The 26,113-nt window shown below is 30.9% G+C and overlaps 1 protein-coding gene across 1 annotated transcript in view; it reads left to right on the top strand.

Annotated features, from left to right (window-relative positions):
• The window catches only part of LOC119689594 (cell wall protein DAN4), a 51,043-nt gene extending 29,501 nt beyond the window's left edge, over nt 1–21,542 (top strand). The window contains exons 2-5 of the mRNA XM_038104460.1: nt 15,256–15,571; nt 15,633–15,870; nt 18,386–18,548; nt 18,605–21,542. Of these exons, the coding sequence (XP_037960388.1) occupies nt 15,256–15,571; nt 15,633–15,870; nt 18,386–18,548; nt 18,605–21,235 (3,348 nt within the window). The 3' untranslated portion in view covers nt 21,236–21,542. The remainder of the gene's footprint in view (nt 1–15,255; nt 15,572–15,632; nt 15,871–18,385; nt 18,549–18,604) is intronic.
• Nucleotides 21,543–26,113: the final 4,571 nt, after the last annotated feature.

The raw sequence follows: 26,113 nt of genomic DNA, 5'->3' as shown, positions 1-26,113 counted from the left end.
CACCCCTCTCAAATTAACGAAACCTTTAGCTAGGTTAAGACTTATACAATGGAAACAACCTTTAGCAACGAGTTCTTGGAAAAACTCAAACCTTAGTACTCACCTCTCTTAAATTAACTAAATCTGTAGCTATGGTATATTAAAGCTTATACAATGGAAATAATTTTCAGTATTGAGTTTTTGAAAAAATTTAAACCCTTGTGGGTACTCACCTCTCTTGAGTGAACCAAGAGTGAGCAAGGTTAAAGCCTATACAATAAAAACAATTTTCGTTGGTGAGTTTTTAGAGAGGTTTAGAAAAATAGTCGATCACAACAACAAAAACTCTTTTTGTATTATTTTCATTAATTGAATTTTTGGCTGACCATACAGCTATTTCGACTATTGCCAAGTATCCATCATCAGTAATCTTGGAATTATTTCTTATATATAATTATTCGTGAATAATTTTTTGAGACTGCATGTACCAAGGATTGAACTCTACCCGTACCCTGTCAAATTTTCAAGATCAAAGTCAGCGTTCATTAACCAATTGGTCCAAAGCCGTAATTGATTCGTATGTTCAAGCATAGAGTACTCCTAATTTGATATTAAAATTCATTAACAATTTTATTTGCTGTGTTATACCAGAACGAAATCATATACCAGATGTTCAATAATTAAATTAATTAATTATGCATTTTAATTTTTTAAAATTCAAAACTATTTCTTACAAGTTTGTTGAAAAATTTAAGCCCCTATGGATACTTTGGAACGAACAAAATCTTTACTTAGGTTAAGTCTTATACAATGGATTCTGTTTTGAGCAACGAAGTTCTGCTGATGATAGTTTTTATTGTATTAGATTTAAGGTGCCATAATTTTTTCTTAGTTTCCAAATTAGTAAGATGCAGTAGACAATAATTTATAAAAAAAACAAGTGCTGCAAACAGAAAAAAAATATATATAAAAATAACAAACAAATACTTAAGGTAAACAAACCCATGTTAAAATGTTCTTTTCCTCTTATTAAAGTGCGAAGCAATAACTGATTTCTCTTTTTAATATTAATAGAATTTTTACTTTTTAAAATTTTTATTCAGTTTGGTACTAGACAAAGTCCCCATATATTGTACAAAATATACACAAAAAATCAGCGCTATCACATTCCAGTCTAACAGCACATTCGGAGTTCACAGCTTAGAATTAAAAAAGAACATAAATAAATCCAAAAAAAAACAACACCGAAAAAAGTTACTTAAATATTTAAAATTTATTTCATTCTAGTATTATTAGTAGAAGCGTAGAACCAACGAACTAAGAAGGTGAATGACATTTAAGACGCTTCTTTTACGTGCAAACATGTACCCAAACGTACACACAAAACCACCTGAAGCTGAATATGAAATCGTAGGTATAAGCGCGCTAGTTACTAACTTGTGCATCGCATACCCAGTTTTGCTCTCTCGTAGATACTTACCGCAAAAGCAGTAACCTTACTTTATCAAAGTGGTTAATAATCGCGACATTAAGCATATTACAGCTAAGATGGCTCTCTACACTTTCTTAGCAATCGCATAGTGTGTAAGCATGACTTCCTCTCTTCTCTCTATGTTGTTTCCTCTTTGATTTTCTCTTAGATGTTAAAGAGTATTTTCTGATGTGCTTTCTCTTAAGGTACTGATGTTGTTGCAGTTGCTGTTAATCAAACGGGTTATAAGCCCGACTTTAACTATTTTGCTCTGATACTCTCTTCGCACCAGCGTTTGTTAGTACTGACCGCTTACTCTTGCTTTCTGTCTATCAAAAGTCAGAGTATTATTAAAATTTATTCATGGAGTCGTATATGGGTGAAATGGCAAGAGCAATTGAAAGTACACAAAAGCAAGAATTCTGAAGAGTAGGGAGATCCAATTATCTTCAAGTTCACAAAACCTTTTCTTTAAGCAAAATGGTTTAAATAGAGGTTACTGAACATACAGTGGTATGTTCTTCTTAACCATGGAACATTAACCACTTTTTTATGCCGGTTTATTCGTATGTTCTTATTAACTCTGGTATAGTAATCATATTTTTATGCGGTAACATTAAAAAGTAGCCGAATAGATTATAATGTAAATTCATATTAAATTTATTTTACAATAAATAATTAATATTATTAATTTAATATTTGTATTTATATTTAAATTTATATTATATTTTATTTATTTTTTGAACTTGTTGGAGTTTAAGTTTTTGAACGCCAACAAAAGAAAGTGATAGAAGGGTTAAGATACAATATCAAAAGAGGTCAAATAAATTCAATAAATATTTATAGTTAGTTTTTATAGCATTAGTTTCACTTTGAAAATATTCAGAATTTTACTAATAATATAATTTACATTGAGATTTATAATATAAACTTTACTTCCAAGAATAATAAGGAATAATTTATTAGCTTAAAAATCACTTTCTAAATGTACTAGGTGATCTGAAGGCCACTAGGTATTTTTCTTTGCATATTTGCTTTCTAAAAAATATTACAAAAATGCAACTTTCAAAATGTAAGTTTTTTTTTTTTTGCTCCATTAGTTCTCCAACACCTGAAAATATTTATTACAAATTTTGATTTTATATCATATGAGGTACCAGGGGCGTATTCAGTACTTGGGTAAGGGCGATATTATTTTGGCGGTTAAGTAACAATTTAATGTATATACTTATCCGAATATATATGAAACCGTATATGTAGAATATATTTTTCTAATAGGTGTTGCATTCAACACAATTATAAATTACAATTACTCTTTACTCTTCTAATACTAATTCCTTTATTAGTTCTTTTTTAATTATAGATAGATTTTTGACCTGTTAAGTTTCAGTATCAAAATTTCCAGCTTTTATAAATACAAAAATATATCAGAATATGACTGATTGAAGGGAGGGGATCTATACCTTTTATACGTCATTGTGCAGTACTAACTTTTTAGTTAGGTACAAATTTAGTATATTTTCGGTAAGATGCGACTCAAATATTTAAACTCTAATACAATTATTATAGGACGATTTGTCAATATCATCGATAACCAATTCCTCATTCCAGTATTCCCTCTCTTATCCTAAGTCCTTAATTTAAAAAACATATGAATTGGAGGAGCAATTCAAACTAGATTTTATATAATGTTACCCTAAATATCTTTGACTTTTTATTGCCATAAAATAACTTATTTTTTTTCATTGAGAGCAATTTTCTTATTCGTTATTCGAATTCACCATGGAAGTTATATATGCTCGTATAATGTAACCGCAATATTTTAGAACACTGAACTTTGCTCATTAAGAATAAGTTTTTAGAAACCAATATTGGAGAATATATGAATTTCTCAAAAAAATTTTGAATTTTGAATATAGCTGCTATTAGCCCGTATCAGAATTCGGGTTGGGTCTACAAACGAGTCACAAGTTACATGTATGTAAGCTTAGATTTCCTAAGCTCATCAACACTTCGGTATTTTTTAATGCAAACTTTGACCTACAAAACCCTAGTAACTTGAGCTGGTTTACAACTCATGGTCGTGGGTACCATACTATAATCAAAATTAGATACGAAGTGTTATATTTTAGTGGAGAGTCTTTTTAAAATGTTGTGCAATCCCATCATAATGTTTATGTAGCTATCGCTTAATAGTATCACTAAGGATTTCTGCTCAAAAATAAAAATCGGTTGATGACCGATAGATAGATGGTAGATACTTGAATATCTCGAAAGCTAGGTAAGACGTTTCTGTAAGGTCAACACGATTATCTTGTTTGTTAGTCAATTGCCTAGTTGGGAAGTTTATCTAATATTCTCATTAGAGTGATACACGTCTGACTTAATATATATTAAGTGCACTATAACAATAGTAATAAATTGAATAGAATTAATAACTAAATAAGTAATACATTAATAATTAGTTAAGTTAAGATTGTACTATTCATATCCAAAAAGGAAGAATAAAAAAAATTAGAGTGATGATATACTGTTACTGATTGAGTTTATTCACTGTATTGAATTTAGTTTTATTTTGATTATCACTAGAAATATGTATTTTTTGGAAGTTTAAGACTTGATTCGTTTCATACTCCCTTTTGAGTATTCGTTGCATTATTGTTTTTAATACATCTGGCTTTACAGATTCTTGTCTTAAGTAGAGAAATGGATTACGTTGAACTTCAGTCTTAACTTTCCAAATGACTTGAGCGGCAACAGCAAATTTTCCAACTAGTACCATAACGTTTTCCGACTCACATAGTATGGGTTGAAGAAGGTTGGTATTGCAGGAGAGATTTATTAACATTGTAGTATTTTAGTGCTTTCAAAATAGTTGTTTGCTCTTAGTATATAGCGATATCAAGCTATTAATTTATAGTCCCATCAAGTTTCGCAATCCTTTTTCACGCTTGTGATAATGAAATCACTAACAATTAGTAATTTCATTTGTAGTCCAATGGTGTCATCCTACATATTATTGTTAGAGGATGTGGCATTGCGACCATCGGGTCTATTGTGCCCCTGTCATCCTATATAACTAACTTAAAAGTTTTAAGTTTTTTCAGTATTTTTCTTGTAAGGACGAATTGGTATTTTCCATTTACCATACATTTATCACCAAAGTTAATACCATGAGAATTAAAAAAAATTTTCATTAATTTCGAAAAAACAAAGTAACAATTTTCATTTTTTAGAATCTACATTTTCTGGAATAGTAAGTATTTCCTGTAAGAATAAAATGAACATTTATGGTAGAAGAAATTAAAGTTGTAGCATTTGAGTGTAAGCTCCAAGAAGCAACAAATTCAAGTAAATCCAAATGGAAACAAAGGTGCAATAACACCAATACCAACTGCACACCGACATGAGACTGTGAGCGCCGTCACTGCTTCAGTTTTCGTTAGTGATAATCATACCACAGATAAAAAGGAAGTGTTTATGGTAATGATGTTCTCGCAACAATAATGAATGTATTAAACATGCATATCTAAACATCACCATCAGCTCAAAATCTCACTGTATTAAAAATGAAAATGGTATTGTATGTCTGAAATATAGTGTCTGTCGTCAAGACTGTAAAAAACTTTGTAGCACTTCGTAGTGGCGGTTGAAAGGACATGTGCAAATGTTGTGAACTTGATTCTTGCATTCAAATTCCATAGAGAATATAAAATATTTTATATAAAAGACTTTCAAACCTAAATTTTAAGCACAATAAAAAAGATATAAAAAATTTAAAGGTGCACAAAAGTTTGCACCTTTCTGCTGGCTCACCTTGTTTTCAAATTCTTTTAAGTATTGTGATTAATATTAAAATATTAAATATTAATATTTAGATATAAATAATTTTTATGAGTCTTAATTCCTTCTATTAAAATTTTTTTTTTAACACAACTTATATATTGAAATAGAAGAAGCTATCTTAGAAAATATAATACTAAATTTATTGGGGAATAAAACTATTCATCCTCGAAATATAAGACCTTTAAGATACTCTTTTAGCTATAAAAGTATTCGCAGAAGAATAGAACTGTAATTGTTGCCTAAATATATCAGCTATTGACCAAGTTTTTGAACTCTTATTAATGTTTAGATTTTTAGTAAGCTATTGGGGCAATCATTAAACGAAAATTGAGCTCAATTCTCATACATAAAAAAACATTTAAAATACAAGTAGCAAGTTTAGTAGGAATATTGTTTAAAAATTAAAAAAAAATGAAAGTCATTCTATAGAGATAACTACTTAACCTGAAAGTAGCATCTATATATACATAACTACATACATAACTACATATACATAACTACTTAACGTGAAAAGTGTTTTAGCATCTATAAATAATATACATCTAAGTTCATGCAATCGATTTCTCAATAATAGTGCAGTTTAGCATCCAATCTTGAACTAAAAATAAATGAAACGAAATATATATTTAAAGAAAGGGAGAAGTTAAATACATTCATTATAGATAATGTCTATTTTGAATTGGTGGATTAACTTAAATACCACAAAAGAAATTACAAGGTGGGCATCCTACATCGAGTGACGATATCAGGCTTGGTAAATTCGGTATAATTTTACAATTTTTTGAGGAATATGGATTCAGTGAAATGTCTATGAAGACACTACAATAAGTCTTAACATTATACTACAAAACTTCGACCAGAATAGTAATAGCTACTACGAAGCAGTACTTAGAGCAAAGGAAAACGTATCGATAACAATCCGTGAATGTTTACGAAACGCTAATTAAGCCTACTAATTAGAGTCATTCCTATTTATGGGCACTGTAATGTAGTAACATATATGTACTTAAGATGCAGATAGTGTACTTCTCCAGAAATTAGAAATTTACTATATTTGATAAATTATTGTGTATTCTGGAAATACTTGAGGCATCAAAGTATATTTGATAAATTCTTGCACACCTATTATATACTCCATAATATTATTCTGTAACAAAATTATATATAGGATAAATAAAAATAATATAAAATAAACCTCTTGTTTTATTTTATTTATTTAAACACATTTAAATTTTATTCCAAATTTATTTTATCTCCTTCAAAATATGCTCCTTCTGAAGCGATACACATATGCCAACGCTTAACCCATTCTTCCATACACTTTTCGTACGCCCGTGCAGGTATGACTTTAGTTCCTTCGGCGCATTTTATTTTACCGATTCAATCGACTCAAAACGCTTACCACGAAGGGGCAATCTGAGTTTCGTGAACAGGAAAAAGTCGCACGGATCCAGATCTGGCGAATATGGTGCCTGAGCGATGATAGTGGTGCGTGTTTTTTCAAAAAATCGCGTACAACAAGAATTTTCCATAGTTTCATGAAAGGGTGCACCAACATAACAAAAAAATTTTTGATCTATTACTAAAGGAATACTTAACCAACAACAAAATTCGGATACTTTTTGATTACATAGCAGTTATGAGTCAGTAGATTTGTGTCAGAAACGGAAACATCATGAAAACCACATCCCAGAACTCTTCAGTTTTTTTCAACTTCTAAAGGGTTCCAATTTTTTTATAACTCTTTTGAATATTTAAGTTCATTTCTAATCATGGGATCACTTGATTTCTGCCACAAAGTTAGAGTCGTCAGTGATTTTCTCGCATAGAGCAATGACTTTAAAGGCATCTACAAATAAAGCTCTAATAGTGGTAAAGTTTACGATTAAAGAAGTTACGCTTCACCTCAATTTCTGGAAATAAAAAAGTCATCCAACAATTGTAACACCAAGTTGTTATTTTTTCTCTCAATTGTCCTACAAACTTTTATCACTAAATAAATTATTTTTAGATAATAAATCAAATCTAAAAAACCAATTTTATTTATTTTTTTTTTTTTTTTTTTTGGGAGGCTTGAATCCACTAAACCACCTCTTAGGAATGAATGGAGAAGATTTTCATAGCATTGTGAAAACTTCATTCCAGTAATCAGGGGAGAGAGAAGAAAAAATAGACTTAGTACCTAGCGAGCTAGATTTATCTAAGCCGAAAAGCAAGGGCATACATTATGGAAATTGGGTTATAAAGAAGGGGGTGGGGTTAGAGCAGATGAGCGGGAGCGAGGTTAGCGGTAAACTTATATTTATTTATTATAAATATATTTTATTATATATAAAATATATTATTATATATTATTATTATATATTTTATTTATTTCTTGAAATTTCTACTTTTTTATAAGAAATAGTTGTCCGTTCATTTATTGTCGAAATGTTACTTTTACATGGAAGAATGAATTAAAATTTCTGAAGTTAATTTGTATAATTTTAAAAAGTAACTCGTAATATTGAAAATTATTATAAGTTAGTGCATAGAAATATCTTTTTTGGGCTATATAGTAGCACCAACAGCGTCGTGGAAGGTATATTAGTAGCCACCTAGGTATCTATTTAGTATGAAATTTCCTCTTTATATATCAGGTACCTACTACGTAAACTCATATGTCTATGTTTTTTCTTCGATTCATTATAGGATTGCCAATGTAATTGTAATTTGGTGAAGGATATGACTTCATATATATCATTTTTACTAAATTTTTGTATATATATTTAAATATTTATATGAAAAATAAAGGATTATTTTCCGATAAGTTTGCTACTTATATTATAAATGTTTAATTTGGTGAATACTTAAGTTCCATTTATGTCGTGATAATATATAGGCATGTCATATAAATATTTTCTAAAAGTTTCTTCTTATTACGATGTCATCAACTTTTATTTATTATAATAACTGTTGTCATATAGTAAATTTGAACTCGTGATAGAGTTCTAAGTTAATAGCACTTTTTAAAAAAAGATATTTATTGTGATAACATCTATTGGCATTTCACATGTAGTATGACTAAGATATTTAGATAATTTGAAATGAAGTGACATATTTATCGAATATTTCGGCTATTGAAAAGTGTGTGTACGGTGTATTTTGCATACGTTGATTGACTATTTCAAACTTCATTAATTTATAACTAATTGCCATTAAATTTTTAATTAAAATATTTTATTAAAACATTTTATATAAAATTTCTTTGGCAACATGCTACTTTAACCTTGTTAGAAAAATGCATTTATGTACAAAAAAAGAGGAAACGAAATACTCGAATCAAATTTTATTGAACCTGTTTAATCTTTTTCTTAACAGGACCTTCACGAAATGGTTTCTGGAACCGCCTTAAGGTGACTTATTATGGGGCTTCATAATATCTATTCTCAATAAACAATACCTAATCAAAATGTTTTCATAAGTAATACTGTTAAGGTCACGGTTTAAAAAGTGGGTTTGCAATCTGCTTTTCAACTATAAAAAGATATTTATCTAGTAAATTTTAATCGAAACACCGAAAGTTAATTATGCTGAACATAATCACTTATTTATGTTTATAAGGTTCTTATGTGGGCTCTATAAGGGGGTTTATGTGGGCTCTATAATATCTATTTTCAATTTTCAATTCCTTTCTTAAATAATGTTTTAAGTAATACAATTGATATCATTATTAAAATAAACGAGCAGCCGGATTCATCAAAGCTAAGCTATAAAAAGAAAACATTTTATGTATGTAGAAGTCACCTAAAAGGTGTATGCCGACATCTTGATAATGTCAACCATTTCAAATGCAATAACATTGCATCTATTTGGCTGAATGTCATACAATTTTGAGAGCACGTTTGACAGATCGTTCTGTCTTACTAACGCATGTTATCATCAATAAATGGTCCGCATTCAATTTTACAAATTGAAATTTTCGAAAAGTCCTGTTTTCTTTGGAATGCATTTTGTATATGACTTCCTTGTAATTTTAACGTACGTATACCGATTATTAAATTTAACTGCATACGTTTTCTTTATCTCAGTTTAGACTTTTTACATATCTGCGACTGTTTTAATTTAGCTCTACAGTATTATGGCGTTACTGTTTTTAAGCGACTAATGGCAGATATTTTTTTAAACTACGAGTATTTACCTTGACGCCATAAGTGATATTGCTGGATTTTGTATCTAGAGTGTTGCTGTTGCTGTTTCTGAAGACATGTATTACAGCATATCTACGCAATGTTTAAGCCAAACAAGGCAGATGAAATGTTTGATTCCGCTTACCTGGAAGAAGTGAGTTGTGGTATCATTTGCACAATCAAATATTGTTTAAGACTAGATGTAAATAGAATCAAAAGAAGTATTTGCATTCCCTCATTGAAAAGAAAACGCAATTGCGTACTCTAAACGGAGTATATGAAGTATATGAGTATATGAAATAGGAAGGCAGAAAGCAGAAAAGCAGGAAAGCGTCATAAAAAGAACAAATAAAAAGCAACTGTCAATGTTTGCAGTAAATGAAACTATGAAATTCCACTCGAAGTACAAATAGGCACACAAAATATTACAGATTCAGATACTCAAGATGATGACTGCGATAATGTAAATAAGCAGTGTGATTATGCTTGCCTAGACAGGTGTAAGTTGGCCGTATAGACATTGTTGATTCTTGGTAAAAAGTCAACAAAATCTTAAAGCAACTGAATAAGTCAAATGGTGGCCACGAGATAAGATACGAATCATGTAGAAGCAAACTAATTGTAAGACAAACTATGATTGTTCTTCTTTAAAGTCGGCTGTTTGGTGAGAGAAGCTGCTTGCCATGCAGATGGACAGACAGACAGACAGACAGACAGACAGACAGATAGGCAGATACACAAACTGACGGTTAGAAACTGATTTCAAACTCACAGTTCGTTGAACTAAAAGTGCAACTAAGCAAAAATTACGTTTATTATGTTAATTATGTTCAAATTGCTCATAATGACGTTCTGCTCATATAATGGAGTTTTGTAAATTGTCTATGTGTCCGCACGAGTGTTTCCATGTGATAGTTATGCAACCACAGTAGTAATCATAAACATATTTTGAACGTTCACATCTGCTATAAAGATCTCGTATAAGAAAAAAATGCTTAACATGGTGATGCTGCATGGAGCATGGAGCATGGAGCTTGGAGCATGGTGCATGCCGCATCATGCATTCTGCATGCTTGTTTGTCATAACGCATGCCTTCACTTCTGCTGGAACAAAACAATTAAACTGTGCGAAATGAATGAACTGCACAATCCGCATAGGTGCTAGTAAGTGCGGATTTAAGAAGATGCTGGAACAACTTTGGTGGGAGGGGTAATGTATCTATTATGCGCTATCACAAATCATAAGAAATTCGTTTTATTCGTCTTTGAAAAGATTTTTTCACTTAATAATAAAATTATTTTATTTTGTTTTTTTTTTATGTTTGCTTTGAAACTTTATTATTGCTTAAAATTGCTGCAAGTAATGGGCAACGGAAAGGCACAAGAGTAGTCACATCTGTTCTTTTAACATACGTTTAGTGTATATATGTACTTACTCGTATTTAGATATAATTAGAAATTAACATGGCAAATCGTTACAACATACTTTTTCTTACCTTAAAATCTTTTAAATCTAATAACAACAAAAAAAATCTAGATATAAAAGTAATGATGTATGAAATGGCAGTAACTCTTCTTCACGCTACTATTGCTTTGCTTCCCACGAAGACGTTGGAGCCAACAACTTGGTACACATGCACAATGATTATGTTGATGTATCATTGGGGAGCGTTTTTAAGCACTTTTAAGCGTAATGTCCTAGTCGATTTAATGTATATTTCAATGAATAAAAAAGAAGATAATAATGGCAAAGTAATTACATGGTTGTTAAAAATAACAAGGAATGCTGTTGAAGCAGAGCATGTTTTTTCTCTGTTCATGTTATCCCTTTGCTCCAAAGGAACATTAAAAATAGATATTCCAGTTTTCATTTAGAGTACATATGTGTGTGCATATATATCTATTTAATCGATAAACTCATCAGTATGGATACGTATATCCATAGTACAAAATTTAGAGTGTAGTAAGCATGGAGTAAGCAGTGCCACAAAAAAAGTTTGTAAATAGTCATCAACAATTACTATGATTACAATTAATTATAACATAATTTTTTTTAAATTATTTGCAAAAAAAATATCTGAAATTTTGCGGAAGAACACTGAAAGAGAACACTGTCTGCGTAATTATTATAATCATATATACATATGGTAATAACAAGAAAAGTTGAGCGTAAAAAACAGAACCCTACTTTACAAGCAAATAATTTGACTTAAACTACTATATGGTTGTGTCTTTTATAGTTTTATGTTTTTGGAGATAGCGTTTGGAGACAGTGTTGAAATGTGTGTTCAAAGCACCATGGCATATCAAAAATTAACACCTATATAATAGCTTGCAAATCAAGAGTGTGTAAAAGTACATCAAAGACAAAACGCTGAAATTGTTTAATTCTGTGGATGCTTACACTCATTCAGACTCGCACTTTCTTAAAACAAATGCAATATACAGAGTTAAGTGATTAAAGTATTACCCATTCAAGTGGCCATAACTTTTTATTATTAAATTATTTTTTCTTGATTCAAATCACAAAAATTTTTAAAATTCATCAAAATTTCAGAATCCAATCATTCTAGCTCGATGTGGCTACCTTTTGTCTTGACTACGGCCTTCAATCGGTTAAAAAATGAGTTGCATGCTTCACGTATGTGTTCTTCGGGTATTTTGACCCATTGCTTCATTCCTCAACAATGGCTTTTTTCAGCGCATTCGTATTGGCATACTTTTTAGTCCTCACCTTGCTCTTCACTTCTCCAAAATGGTTCAGATGGAATAGTCCATCGGATTTGTATCTGGTGAATTCGAAAACCATTGTGTGAATGAATATTAAGTGTGGAATATTATTTTTTGTCATTATTATTATTTTTTTGTCAACTTTCAAAACATTTTCCTTATAATAAATCGCATTGAACTTGGCACCAGGATCGATGAAAATGATTGGTAGGCGTCCATCTGCTGTCACAGCTGTCCAATGCTCATACCGTTACTTGAGATGGAAAATTTCTTCCATCGAAGAGATGCCTATTCGTAGTGTCAAATTTTCGGCAGTGCATTCAGCTAAGTAAACATGATCATTTTGAGCAGTCAGAGTTTATGAACTGGTCAATGGGGGAATTGTTCTCATCACAGAACACAGTGTTAGGAAATACAACAACTTCTTTATTCTTTCGAGTCTAACTTTTTGTTGCTTTGGTGAAAGATCTTGTGCCTTTTGAAACTTGTAAGGTTTTATTCCTTGAGTTCATTTTAGAATAAGCGTTGGATGTTCCGCTAGGATATTTTCAGATCTTTGGACATTTGATTGCCAATACAACGTGGATTTCGTTTAAGTTGAGCCTACTCTATCCAAACTATTTCAGGTATTTTTCACGTCCACCACCATAACGATTCATAATACATACACAACTATTTAATTCCCTTTGAAGTGGTTGAGCTGATTGTGATTTTCCAATCAAATATAACCCAATCACACTATTACATGTGATTTCCATTTCAAATAACTTTTGTTCCATAAAACTTAGAACCAAATACTTCTGGTGGCTTGTAATTAATATAAACAGCTATCATTCGTATGAATTTCACGTAGTTGACAGTGGCAGTTTTATAGATATACCTGTGTGTAGTAGATAACACTTCCATTACTTAATCTAGTGTAATATATTTTTTCAGGAAGATATACTAGGACCCAAACAACACTTATATAAAATCACCTGAACAACTTCATCACATTTTATCACAATAGAACACTTATTACAGTAGATGACTAAAGTAAAGTCAATTTGCGTTTTATGTAAGGAGAAAAAATGCGTATTTAAATAAATTTGAAAAAAAATTATTTTGGAGAAAATTTTGTTAGAGAACAGGTCCTTTAGCCTATTACTTATCAACTATTATTGTCAGCAATCGTTGTCGTCGCTTACTATTACAGATCAAACAAGTCTACATTATTTTATATAAGTCCCAGAAAAAAATAACAAATATACTAGAAAATCAAATCATGCATATATTTAAGTGATGTTTTCGCTTCCATCCATTTAAGCGTGTATATACATAAGTGAAATGCGAAATTTGCCTCTACATGGATTAGAAGTGACTTACTCTAAATCCTATCATTTCAATAAGAAGTTGTATTTGTACTTTTTTGCAATAGTGAAATGTACTCTTTAGCCCTTCTTACGTTAATGCATTAGTGCATAAGCATTCTTCTAAGACTTCCTCTTTGCAGAACCTGTAAAGAATCGGAAGCATTCCCACTTTATTTAGGTGGTGATTCAACCAACAATGCCTTGCTAAAATTCCTATTATAATTGCTAATTTTTTTTTTGTCTATGTGGAAAATTAGTCTATAATCATTTAATTAGAAATTTATTCTAGCTTCAGTACCAAGTTTTTATTTCGATTTAATGACTGAAACACAACTTCATGTTGTACGAATGGATGCATTTTTGCAAATTCTTCTGCTCGAAATATTAAAAGATTTTATCTTTTTCTATACCTTAAATGAATAATTTGGCTCAACAATAAGTTTTCGTTTAAAATTGATAGGCAATCTGCGAAATTTTGACGCGACTTTATAATCAGTTAGCAATCAAGGAATGGAACACACATTGTTTTGTTAGATTTTTTATACTATTAAAAACTGGTTGGAACCGGTTAATGGCCTATCATGTACTTAAAAGTATCTGCAAGCATCAATTTGGCTTCTGCAAAGGCATATACTTTGATGTGTGGTTAGTTAATGGATGAAGCCTTAAGCTCACGAATTGGACAATCAAACCCGTTTTTAAGCTTACAATTGACTTGTTTGACCTTCTTTGGCATATCCAGCGCTTTTGGTTTTGCGGTCTGTGCCGCGTCAAGTTCTTCTTCTAGATACGTTGGCATCTTAAGGTAATTTGGCAAGAATGAAGAAAAGGTAACAACGATTATAATTTATTTTAATAGACTTCATTTTCTGTTGGACTTTAGTATAGAGCATCTATAAAACAAAAAATTCAAAGACTCAAGCATGCAGAATTCAATGGTGAATAGTCTTCCATAGAGTAATGATAATGACTGTGAGCACACGATAGGAAAAACTGATATACTTAAATAAAAAATTCACTCATATTTACAGCGTTTTGACATAACTTGTACACAATAATCTTTTACTGCAAATAATTCTATTGAATCTAACTAATCAATGGTAGCCAAATTACACGAATTATACTTTGAATTGCTTTCCCATACACTGTATTCGCTGGTTGTACTCTTCAGCGAATACTCTCTGCTCGCATATCAAAAAAAATATGCTAAGAAAAATAAGTTTAGAACCAATGAAGAAGTGATTGCCGAAATAGGCCCGTTTTGAGACCAAAGATAAATCGCTCTACAATCCATGCAACCTATTGCGAGGATTGTGGGAAAGCACTCTTAAAGGAGACTACATAATGTATCTCTGAATTAAGCAGAATTTTGGTCAAAAATTGTCAATTTATTTAGCATCCAATAAATTTATTGAGTATTAAGTTCCAAACTAAAATCAAATGAATATTGAAATTTAATTTAAGTAGAAATACTAAATACTGTTTACTTTTATATTACTATTTATGATTTGATTTATTTACTATTTATATTGAACTCTGAACTTTGAAAAATTATTGAGTGAAGTATTTATCTAAAGATAGATAATATTCATTTTAAATTTTCATTTCATTTGCTAAACTACTATTTACTTTCTATGCGATTCTTATAAATTGAATACATTAAAACAATTCAACTCACTTCTAATAATTACATATATTTTTTTTTTAGGTCAACGACTACACATACCAAAATACTTTGGGTAGAAGGTCGACGCTTGGTGCTTATTATCACATGAACAAACAACCTTCCTATACAAATGAGCACAGTCTTAATAGTCAATATGGGTACAATACGTGGGGCATTTGGCGTGATGGTCGTAATATAGCCCCTTCCACGTTTTCTGCTAAAACGCATACGCACTATCAGAAGACACGCTCTTTTTCAATTATACTTACAACAGCTGCATTTATCGTTCTCTTGGCAGTTATATCGATAGCCGGATTGGCTTTCTATTTCAGTTCGATTAAATCGAATGTAGAAGATCGTAAGATGCATATGCTTTTTCCTACGTATTTGTTTTTAAGGCTTTATTTTTCTTTTAACAGCTGTATTGGGGTTCGAAGGCTCCTTTCGAATTGCAAAAGGTGATCTTTTTTCGACTGGATTAAAAAATAATCATACGACAGCTTATAAGCAAAAAATCGAATTTTATAAACGTTTTATGGAGCGTGCGCTTACAGATAATGGCTTACAACCGATACGAACTGACATTTGGGGGTTTGGTGATGGACCTCTAATAAAAGTATTTTTTAGAACATTTCTGGATGTGAGAAAACTACCACAGTAAGTACTTTATATACGAATAAATAATTAAAATAAAATAAATAAATTGTGGTGATTTGTACTTAATACAAATTAACAAAATAGTTGAAAAGAAAGCAACACCAAGTCGTAGGTTGCTTAGTATGACCCAAATCAATAGACATTCAAATACATTTTCCCTGATTTCATATAATCCCCTCTAAATTCACTAAAACTCGTTGTCAAATGGGACCCCTGTAAATCGGAATCCAAACGTATCTTGCTGAATCAGTTATATATGAAGAGCATCTATATTCAACAGTCTTTGAGGCATACATGATAATTATATTTAAATAGTACGTTTAGCTGTTATTATAATAAAAAGGATCTCAACACTCTTATTTATAGAGACTATTTAGAACAAGAAGAGCATCTATATTCAACAGTCTTTGAGGCATACATGATAATTATATTTAAATAGTACGTTTAGCTGTTATTATAATAAAAAGGATCTCAACACTCTTATTTATAGACACTCTTATATTTAGAACAATTTGTGGACTAACTTCAAATGAAATAACATTTTTAAGCCCATATAGCTCATAGAGTCTTATATGCGTATATGGTTAAATAAATATAATTTCTAAATGCGATGAAGACTTCAAATGAGTTATAAAAACTTGTATCTGGATCTTCGTTGTAGGCGACAAGAAGTTGTAGTTCCAGATGTTTCTTTGCTGCGTAAAAATAAAAACTTACTTTAAAACGATATTTAGTTGATTTCTTAACCATATCACATATTGTTTTTTTTTGTAGTGAGAAAGTCGAATGCTTTATGCACCGTCAGACACACCGCCGTCGGAATGATGAGCTCGACTCCTTAACATTAGTATATAGTATACGGACTAAAACACCTTCTCTTCGGTGAGACTTATTTCCCCCATAATCGTTTTCGCATTACTTCCAGGAGGCAGTTTTTTATGTTACCATTTCCAGACATGCTCTTGTAATTTGGATTTGCGTTCTTGGTGTCTGCACAATTTATTAAGTCTAATCTTTTCGATTTGAGGACTTGAATTACATATGATGCTATCGTTCGCCTGTTCACCATATCATTTATCGTTATAATGAACATAAACTGATCAAATGTCGTCAGTAGAGTTAATATATTCAAATTAATAACTTTTTAATAACTTTTGGGGAATGCTTCCGTTCTTTCTGTGGAGAATGTCATTGATGATGATCAATATGACAACCTAAAGAATTGGCTACCTTTTTTTGGAATGAATACATTAAGACCGAAAAGTTTTCGGAAATTTTCATTTAAAATTCGCGCGCTGTATATTTTTCGATATTTTAAGTTTATGTAGTTTGGCAGCAATTAAGCTTAATTACTATGCCAAAAATGAGCGCGATCTGTCAGACAGTTCGTTTACGGCAGCTGTTGAAACCAGTTCACCTCAGTAGTGCGTTGCGAAAAAAACAATGGAAAAAAATATTGAACAAAGAGTTTGCATCAAATTTTGTGTTTCGAACGAATTTCGTGTGCAGAATCGTTGCGAATGCTACAAAAGGCTTATGGGGAATCAGTTTTATCGAAAACTCAAGTTTATGAGTGGTACAAAGCCTTTCAGGACGGTCGTACGACCGTCGAAGACATTTCGCAACGCACTACTGAGGTGAACTGGTTTCAACAGCTGCCGTAAACGAACTGTCTGACAGATCGCGCTCATTTTTGGCATAGTAATTAAGGACAGGGCTGCCAAACTACATAAACTTAAAATATCGAAAAATATACAGCGCGCGAATTTTAAATGAGAATTTCCGAAAACTTTTCAGTCTTAATGTATAATTGATTATTATTCCATAAAATTTAAAATAATTGTTTTTAACTTACAATTTGATGGTGTAACATCAAAAAATATATGTTGCACTTTTATGACATACAGAAGCATTATTTTTTTTTTTTGCTTGCAAAATATATAAAAGTGATATATTTCTGAAATATGTTGTAAAGTTTAATATATACTAGAACTAGTTGGGTTCATTAATTTGGAACAGCATTTCAAACTCCATAATTAAGGAGTTACGTTAGGTTACGTTACGTTAGGATGGGGTAGCCGTCTTGCACACCAAAGGCTACTTAGGCACAAATTGTGATACCACCTATACCATATAAAAGTTGTAGATTCATAGTTTGCACTTGTCGTGTTACAGCTAAATGTGAAATCAATTATCTGGGATCTGAAATTTTGAGAACCAAGAACTTAGACTTAAAATTATTTTATTCAATCAAAATTATGAAAAAAGTCTACTTAAGTCGTGATTTGGGATATGTCTAGATTACATATAATAAATAACAAAGTCGACAAAGAGATTTCTTTTGTGTTGTTTAAGTGTCACTTTTAATGCTGTTAACCTATTTTTTTTCTTTTAACTATTTATGTAATTTACATTATATTACATTATATATATACATTTTCATTATATAACTATTTTTACAAACAACTCCTCATTTTCTTGAATAACAGATATTTTCTAAATATGTAATTTATAGGCACATACATAGCGTTGAGGACTACATTAAGGAATCATTATTTTTAGAAACGACGGCCACTAAATCCCTTTATCGTTCATTGCGTATTGATGCAGAATCTGTGGAAATCAAACGCATTTTAGATGAGCAAATAGTTAAGTCAGCATCATTGTTTAAAGAAGCGGTAAAAATATAAAATTTATTTAAAATTTCTACTTTTAATCGAAAATTTTTAAGCAGGCGGTACCAACCAGTCAAACACAATTGGAGAAACGTTTAATGAAGAAAAATGGTAATAATCCCAGTTTAATGTCGAAATCTGCAACAACTGCAAAACCACGCATAACTCAACGTCCACATGCAGTTGATGATGAACCTGATATTGATGTAGAAAATGCACCGGTCATTCAAGGTTCATTTGAAGGTTCTTTCGAAATAACGAAAACCGATGCGGATATATCACGTAAGAAGGTTACACCAACAAAAGCATACAGCAGCTTACCACCAAAAGCTATTACACCATTTCCTCTACGAGTGAAACCAAAAAAACCCTCAATAGAAAAATTAACCACAATTATACCGCAACATCAGCAAACTAAGCCAACGACCACAACGACAACGACAACGACGACTACAACAACCACAACAACACCATCTAGTACTAGTACTACGGCTTCTACTACTACAACAACAACAAGTACAACCACTACAACACCTCGACCACGTACAACTAAAAAAACTACGACTACTGAAAAACCAACCCATGCATCTACGACAACTACGTCTACAACAAGTACCACCACTACAAAACCAACAACAACTTCGACAACACATGCGGCTAGTACATTGAAAAGTATTTTCTCGAATGAATTTAATTTCCCTGCAATAACAACACCTTCTACCACTTTCAATGTGCCGAAATTGGATACAAATTTATTCACATCTATACCAATTCTGGATACTCAACCTTGGAAGCCAATTCATAGAGAAGTACCCGAACTTTTACCTGGTCCACCTCCTGCATTCCCAACAAAAACATTACCAACATTAACGATGCCTACACTGCCCTCTGTATCATCTATTTCGAAAGATGCGCCTCAACGCCGAATTGATGATATAGATTTGTCCGTCGCTCTTGAAAATCCATCTTCTGCTATTCAAGCAGCATTCGATCCTTACTCGCCAACTTTCTTCGCCACAACATTGCGTAAACCAGATTCTAGTGCTGAAAATACGAACCCACAAGATATGATGTTTTATCATAGTTTTGGAAACCCTGTCTTTATGCCTGGTGCTGAAGGTATTGAACGATTAGGCGCTGGTGCACATGTTCAACCACATCCACTTCCGGTACCACTAATTGATGATGTAGTAATTCCACCATTCAAGCCATTAAATGCAGTAGTCGCAAATGACGATTTACCTTTTATTAATGAAAGCAATAAGAAGTTCGAACATTTAGGGGGTGGAGTTATAGCAAAAAAACAAGATAATACAACTAAAGCTGTCAATCTTGCAATTTCTACAGAAGTCACGACCATAAAAGATATAACAATTGAAACAAGTTCTTTGAAACCTGTTAATAATATTAAGGACGATGAAGACCTACAGTTAAGTGAGTCGAAAGAACAACTTGTGGACCAACCAACAGCAAATTCTGAGCTAGCAGACACAATTGGCCAATTTTTTATGGATTTATTAAATTTACCTAAAGAAGATATTAATTCTACTACAATGCAAGCAATAGAATCAAGAATTGTACCGGAAGAGAATGTTACAGTAGCTCCATTAGAAAAAATTGAAGACAAGAATACTACAGTCAAAAAACCAAATTTCTTAAATTTAAAGGAAATAATTTTACAACGAAATCAGGCTGGACTTGCCACTAACCAAGGAGTAAATCAAAATAAATTTGAAATGAATTCTACAACTACATCTGTTAGTTCCACTACCCCTACTGTAGCTGTTACTAAAACACCAGCAACAAAACGAAATCGAGTACGCCCAACACACAAGAAACCACCGACCATTCTAGATGATTCTAGTCTTTTTCCATCGCATTCAAAATGGGAGTTCGTAAATAATACCAACATAAATAGCTTCGGTCAAGCCGGTAACGTGCGTAAGGTATTTAATAAAACACTACAAGCTTGGGTTTCCGAAGATGTTGGCAAAACTGAAAATATTACACTTAACGACATAAAGACACGCATTAATAACGCTAGTAATATACAAGATATTTCACTTATTTTCGACACTCTAGCCTCGAAGTTGGGATTCACACCAAGTGAGCAAACAAAGGTGCCACCATTCTCGCAAAATAAATTAAAGCAAACATTAAAAAATGATACCAGAATCAAGCCAACCATAAAATCAACTACAAAGACAACACAAACTACTCCATTCACCACAACAACTGGTAAACAATTGACTGATACGCTTGTCAAGCAAAGGGAGCCTTTCATTCGGCCGATGTCGAGTTTTATGGAAGACAACTCATCTGAAGGAATCGGCGCAGCAATTCCCGTAGTCGGTGAAGCAGAGGTTGAAGTAATCGATCCTACAAAGTATGAGGAAATGTTGAAATCATCACATTTCGCTGAGGCCTCCACTACTGAAACTGCACCTAAACTTGTAACCCTGTTGCCGGTACGCTCTAATTCTGGTATACGCACATATAAGCCGTTGGAGGAAACACAACGCAGCAATAGTGACAGCGGCACGCCGAGTGCTATCAGCAGTAGTATTATCACCAGTTCGAGTTCCAGTGGACACATTAGTAACACTCGCAAAAGCAATGTTAACCAAAGTCGTAGATTTCCGCCAGCAGAAGCAGTTGTCAAAGGCGGCATAAGAGTAACAGCAAATTAAAAAGAAAGAAATTAATAAGATATATATCTTATAGGAGAGAATGTAAATAGAGTATGAAAATACTTATTTAAGTAATAATTGCCACAACTAACATATATTAGTAACAATGCTTTCTCCTACCTACTGCTTTTAGTTTAAGTCGTATATTATATGAAAGCAATGTGATTAATCAACTCCAGTTACATACCTTTAACATCTTTAAATATAGCAATAAGAGATACTACTATAATAGCACATGAGATACTACAATATATATTATAAAACATAATTATTAATAAATACTTGATTTAGCGCTATGTTATTCTGTAAAGCTCTATGTTAGCGTAGTGTTTTTCATTGACTTTAGTGTTTATGGACCACTCAAGGTCCATAGTTTTCTGCATTAGAATTATGAATTATTTTTAATATTGAATATATAGTTTTAACCTTTATTATTAAAGACCATCTTATCTGTTGAGATTTCTCTAATTAGAAAAGGGATATCCCGCTAAAACAATGTTAAGTTAACTTTAATCGAAATTTGTATTCACAAGAGTGAAGAATTTAAAGTAGAAGAGATGCGAAGTCGCAAAAAAAAAATAAGATTGTAATTTTTTTAAATACAAATAAGAACTAATTATAATTATTTTTAAATTATATGAATTTTTTTTAAATATTTATTTATTATTTTATTTATATCTCATTAAAAAACATCTTCTTTATAAAATCATTTAAGTACATTCATGGTTATCCATTTTTTTAAAAGTGAATGTAAATAGAAAAGATTTGTATTTCAAAATTAAATCATTATATTATTATATTTTTGGATATGTATAGTTTACTATAAGCTGTAAAAATTTTTCAAGTGTGCTTAATAGTAAAAAATACGGGTACCTTACACATTCAGTTGGGATGTCATAGCATACAATGACTTTTGGAAAGTGTTATATTCTCTGAATAGTTAATTTCATGGATTTTCACTGCGCCAGTTGGCTACTGATATTTTGGCTACTGACATAACCACCAAGCGAAAACTTAGCCTCAACCGTCTTCTTATAATATGTTTCTGCAGTATTTACACGTTCAGCGGTTGCTAAACGATATATATTGTTAATTAGCAAACTTCAAACTAAATGCATGATGTTTTAGATGGTAGCTGTGTATGATATATATCACAGAAACATTGTTGCCATATCAGGAAGCTGAAATGGATAACCCTTTATTATAATAAAAATTAATCTTTAATAAGTTTATTTGACGCTGAAATTGATAACCCTTTATTATAGAAAAAATTAATTGGTCTTTAATAAGTTTCTTTGGATAACAAAGTTAATTATTTTATATTATTTATTGACATTACTTTCGCTTTCAGTTATTGCACTTTTAGATAGATAAAATAAACTTTGCCAGTCTTTTCGGGACAGTATTTTTTTCCTTTTGATTTACAGAATAACCATAAAAGAGCGTATAAATACGATACAATATTATCTATACACAAATTATTTTTATACATAAATTAGGAGAATAAAATATTGTAATTAAAAATATATTTTAAATATTTAAATAGAAAAAAACAGTGAATCGGATTTGCAGTAAGTTGATTAGTCCTAAAACTGTATGAGGGTGCTTGTAATTTCTTGAAGGTTTAATATATCTTTATTACTCCTGTTAGTTTGTTAAGTGATCAAAATGTCTAAATTTAACTGCTGAGATAAATAAAAAATTCTCCGGCATGCATATCTTTCTTAACTAATATAATAACAATTAATATGGTTTTAAATAAGTAGATAATGTACTAAAAAAACACAATATTTTAAATAAAATATGTATCTATCGATTTTTATATCAAAAGGTTGTAGGACATTTGCCTACAACTTGCAGGAAATATTACTATTTTTTTATATTTATTTAAGTTAGTCAAGACTTACGAACTTAACCCTTGAAATTATAATCACATTTCACTCCTTACCTCTCACAATTGTAGTCATAAAGCACGTCATGCTCTATTCCTCCTTATTTATCTTAAATAACAAAAAGTATATATTGATTAAAAAATTTGAATCATATAAATAGAATGCAGTTTTTAATGATGCGTACTTTTTATAAATACAAATTTAATTTATTTTATTAATTATTAATTATAATTATTTTTTTATATTTTCATAATATATTTAAGTGTCCGATAGTGAGGAGAGTCTTTAAATTTTATTTATTCAAAAAACTTGTTCATTTATTGCCAGTAGCGACAATAATTGAACGACTATTAAAATGAGAAAAAAAAACTAATTTTGCAAATTAAATTAAATAAATTTTAAAATGAAATAAACGTATAAGTTATGATAAGTTTATAGCATATATTTTCCTTTAAATTTTTCCATTACTTAATTTAGTTTTAAATTTTGAATTATATTAAAAATTAGTTAAGATTTAATTAATTCATACGATTATTAATAATTTAATTTTTTAATATAATAATTTTTTAATTTTATAATTGTGGTTTGTATTAAATATGTATAACTTTTTATTTCCTATAAATAATACACAATAAATTTAAAGTTGCCTGGCCTTAATACAGCCAGGCTTTTATTAAGTAAAAATTGCTTTAAAAAAATATTTTTATAAAAGTAAATATTGTCTTATTATCTTAAATTTGCTAATATAAACTTAAATTATATTTTACAGTATAAATAAAAAAGAATTGTAGTTAAATGAAGTTCATAATGAGTTTATTTTTTACTGGCTGTAAGATAATAAAAAAATAATAATTTTACTATACCATAATAATACTGTTTTAAAATAGTTTTTTATAAAAAAAATATTTTTATTCTTTTAAAAAAACATCAGTCATAAGGCCTCCTAAGTGTATGTATTTGTATTGTGAGTTTTTCAACAATAATAATAAATAATTTTTAATATCGAATTGTGTTTTAATTTAACCTAAAGTTTATACCTTCTGCTCAAAAAGTACTCGAATTTTGTAAATAAAATACACACATTTAAATATTATTCCAAATTAATTTTATCTCTTTCTAAATAAGAACTCCTTCTGATACACATATGCCAACGCTTAACCCAATCTTCCATACACTCTTCGTAGGCCCGTCAAGGTATGACTTTTAGTTCCTTCAGCGCATTCTCTTTTACCGATTCAATCGACTCAAAACGCTTACCACGAAGGGGCAATCTGAGTTTCGTGAACAGGAAAAAGTCGCACGGATCCAGATCTGGCAAATATGGTGCCTGAGCGATGATAGTGGCGTCGGTGCAGTGTTTGGTCAAAGAATTTTCCATATTAAAAATTGTTAAATGCACTTGAGGTTGTCTCTCACTAACAGCTGCTGTAAACAAACAAATTGACAAATGGCGCTCAAATTTGTACCATATATCAAGAAAGAGTGTACAAACATAACAAACAACAAAATCCGGATACTTTTTGAGCAGAAGGTACTTACTTTTGACAACAGACACAATTTTTTAAATAGAAGGACCAACCCAAAATTAATCCAGACAACAAAAAAATGTTTATGAATTGCAATTATTTGATTTTTATATTTGATTGACTGACCCTACAGCATCCATCCATCTTTTATCGGAGGTCTTCAGATATAAATCTGTTTACGTAAACAATGCACTATTGTTAACAAAAATAAAATATTGGAGAGCTGAATTTCAACGTGGTCAAACAAGTGTTTTTAATGAAGACCGTCCGGGTCGTGCAATAGAGATCATAACTGAAAAAAATATTGAAAAAATCCACGATATTGTGGATTGTGGTTGGTTGATCCAAAAATTAAATTGCGTAAGAAAGCAGATAGCGGAGATGACAAACATATCATAGGAATATGTGTTGAATATCTTTCATGAATATGTGGGTACAAAAAAGCTTTCGGCTCGTTAGGTGTCACATTTGCTCACAATTAATCAAAAACGACTATGATTTCGTCATTCAAAACATTGTTTAGAAATGTTTATGCGCATTCAAGTTGATTGTGAGTGTGAATTGTCAGGTAGTGACAATTGATGAAAGATGGATTCCTTACTTTACAATTGAGGGAAAATAACAAGCTAGAGAATGGATAGAGCACGGAAGTAATGCTTTCCAAATGACCACGAGCTCAACAATAAGTTTGAAAAGTTTTGCTCTTCTTATTTTGGGATTCAAGTGGATTAAATTTCATAGACTACTAGGAAAAAGGAAAACCAATAACATTAGACTACTATTTTATATTATTGCATCGATTTTATATTATTGGTCGATCACATTTTTAAATGAATAAAAAGTTATTTTTGCAGAATAATGCATCTGCTTACACGTCTATGAAAATCATAGCAAAGTTAAATGACTTATAATACGAATTGCTTCCTCACCCACCGTATTCTTCAGATTTGGCTCCAAGTGACTATTACCTGTTTCGAAACATGAAAAGATGACTGCAGGTAAATAGATTTGTATCAAATGATGAAGTGGAATAGGAAACTGAGATATAATTTGAAGGACTTAATAAATCGTATTATCAAAATGTGTCCAAATATTGAAAGATCGTTGTGTCGGAATAAAATGGGATTATATTGAAGCATAAAATATAATTTTCCACAAAAAACGTTTTTATTGCTTATGCCGGGTATACCTATGTTCCTCCACCTAGTATGTTGAAAAACAATTTTAGAAATTAAATAATAATGAAATGTTTATTATTATTTTTATGGAAACGGGGCAACTAAAGATACTTTGGTGCAAATGCTTGTCGAAAAACTATTTGCCAAGAATAGTCAAGAGAAACCTTGAGTTCTCAAATTGTTAGGGATGTCGCTGTATTGTCTACCAGAGATTTGTAGGCAGCTTGGCTGACCGAAAAGATTACGATATTTACACCGAGAATCCGGTTACCCAGGACCCAT

The sequence above is a fragment of the Teleopsis dalmanni genome, chromosome X, assembly GCF_002237135.1.
Source record: "Teleopsis dalmanni isolate 2A chromosome X, ASM223713v2, whole genome shotgun sequence".
Classification (NCBI taxonomy): Eukaryota; Metazoa; Arthropoda; class Insecta; order Diptera; family Diopsidae; genus Teleopsis; species Teleopsis dalmanni.
Note: the sequence above shows the minus strand (reverse complement) of the source record. Positions and strands in the feature narration are given on the sequence as shown.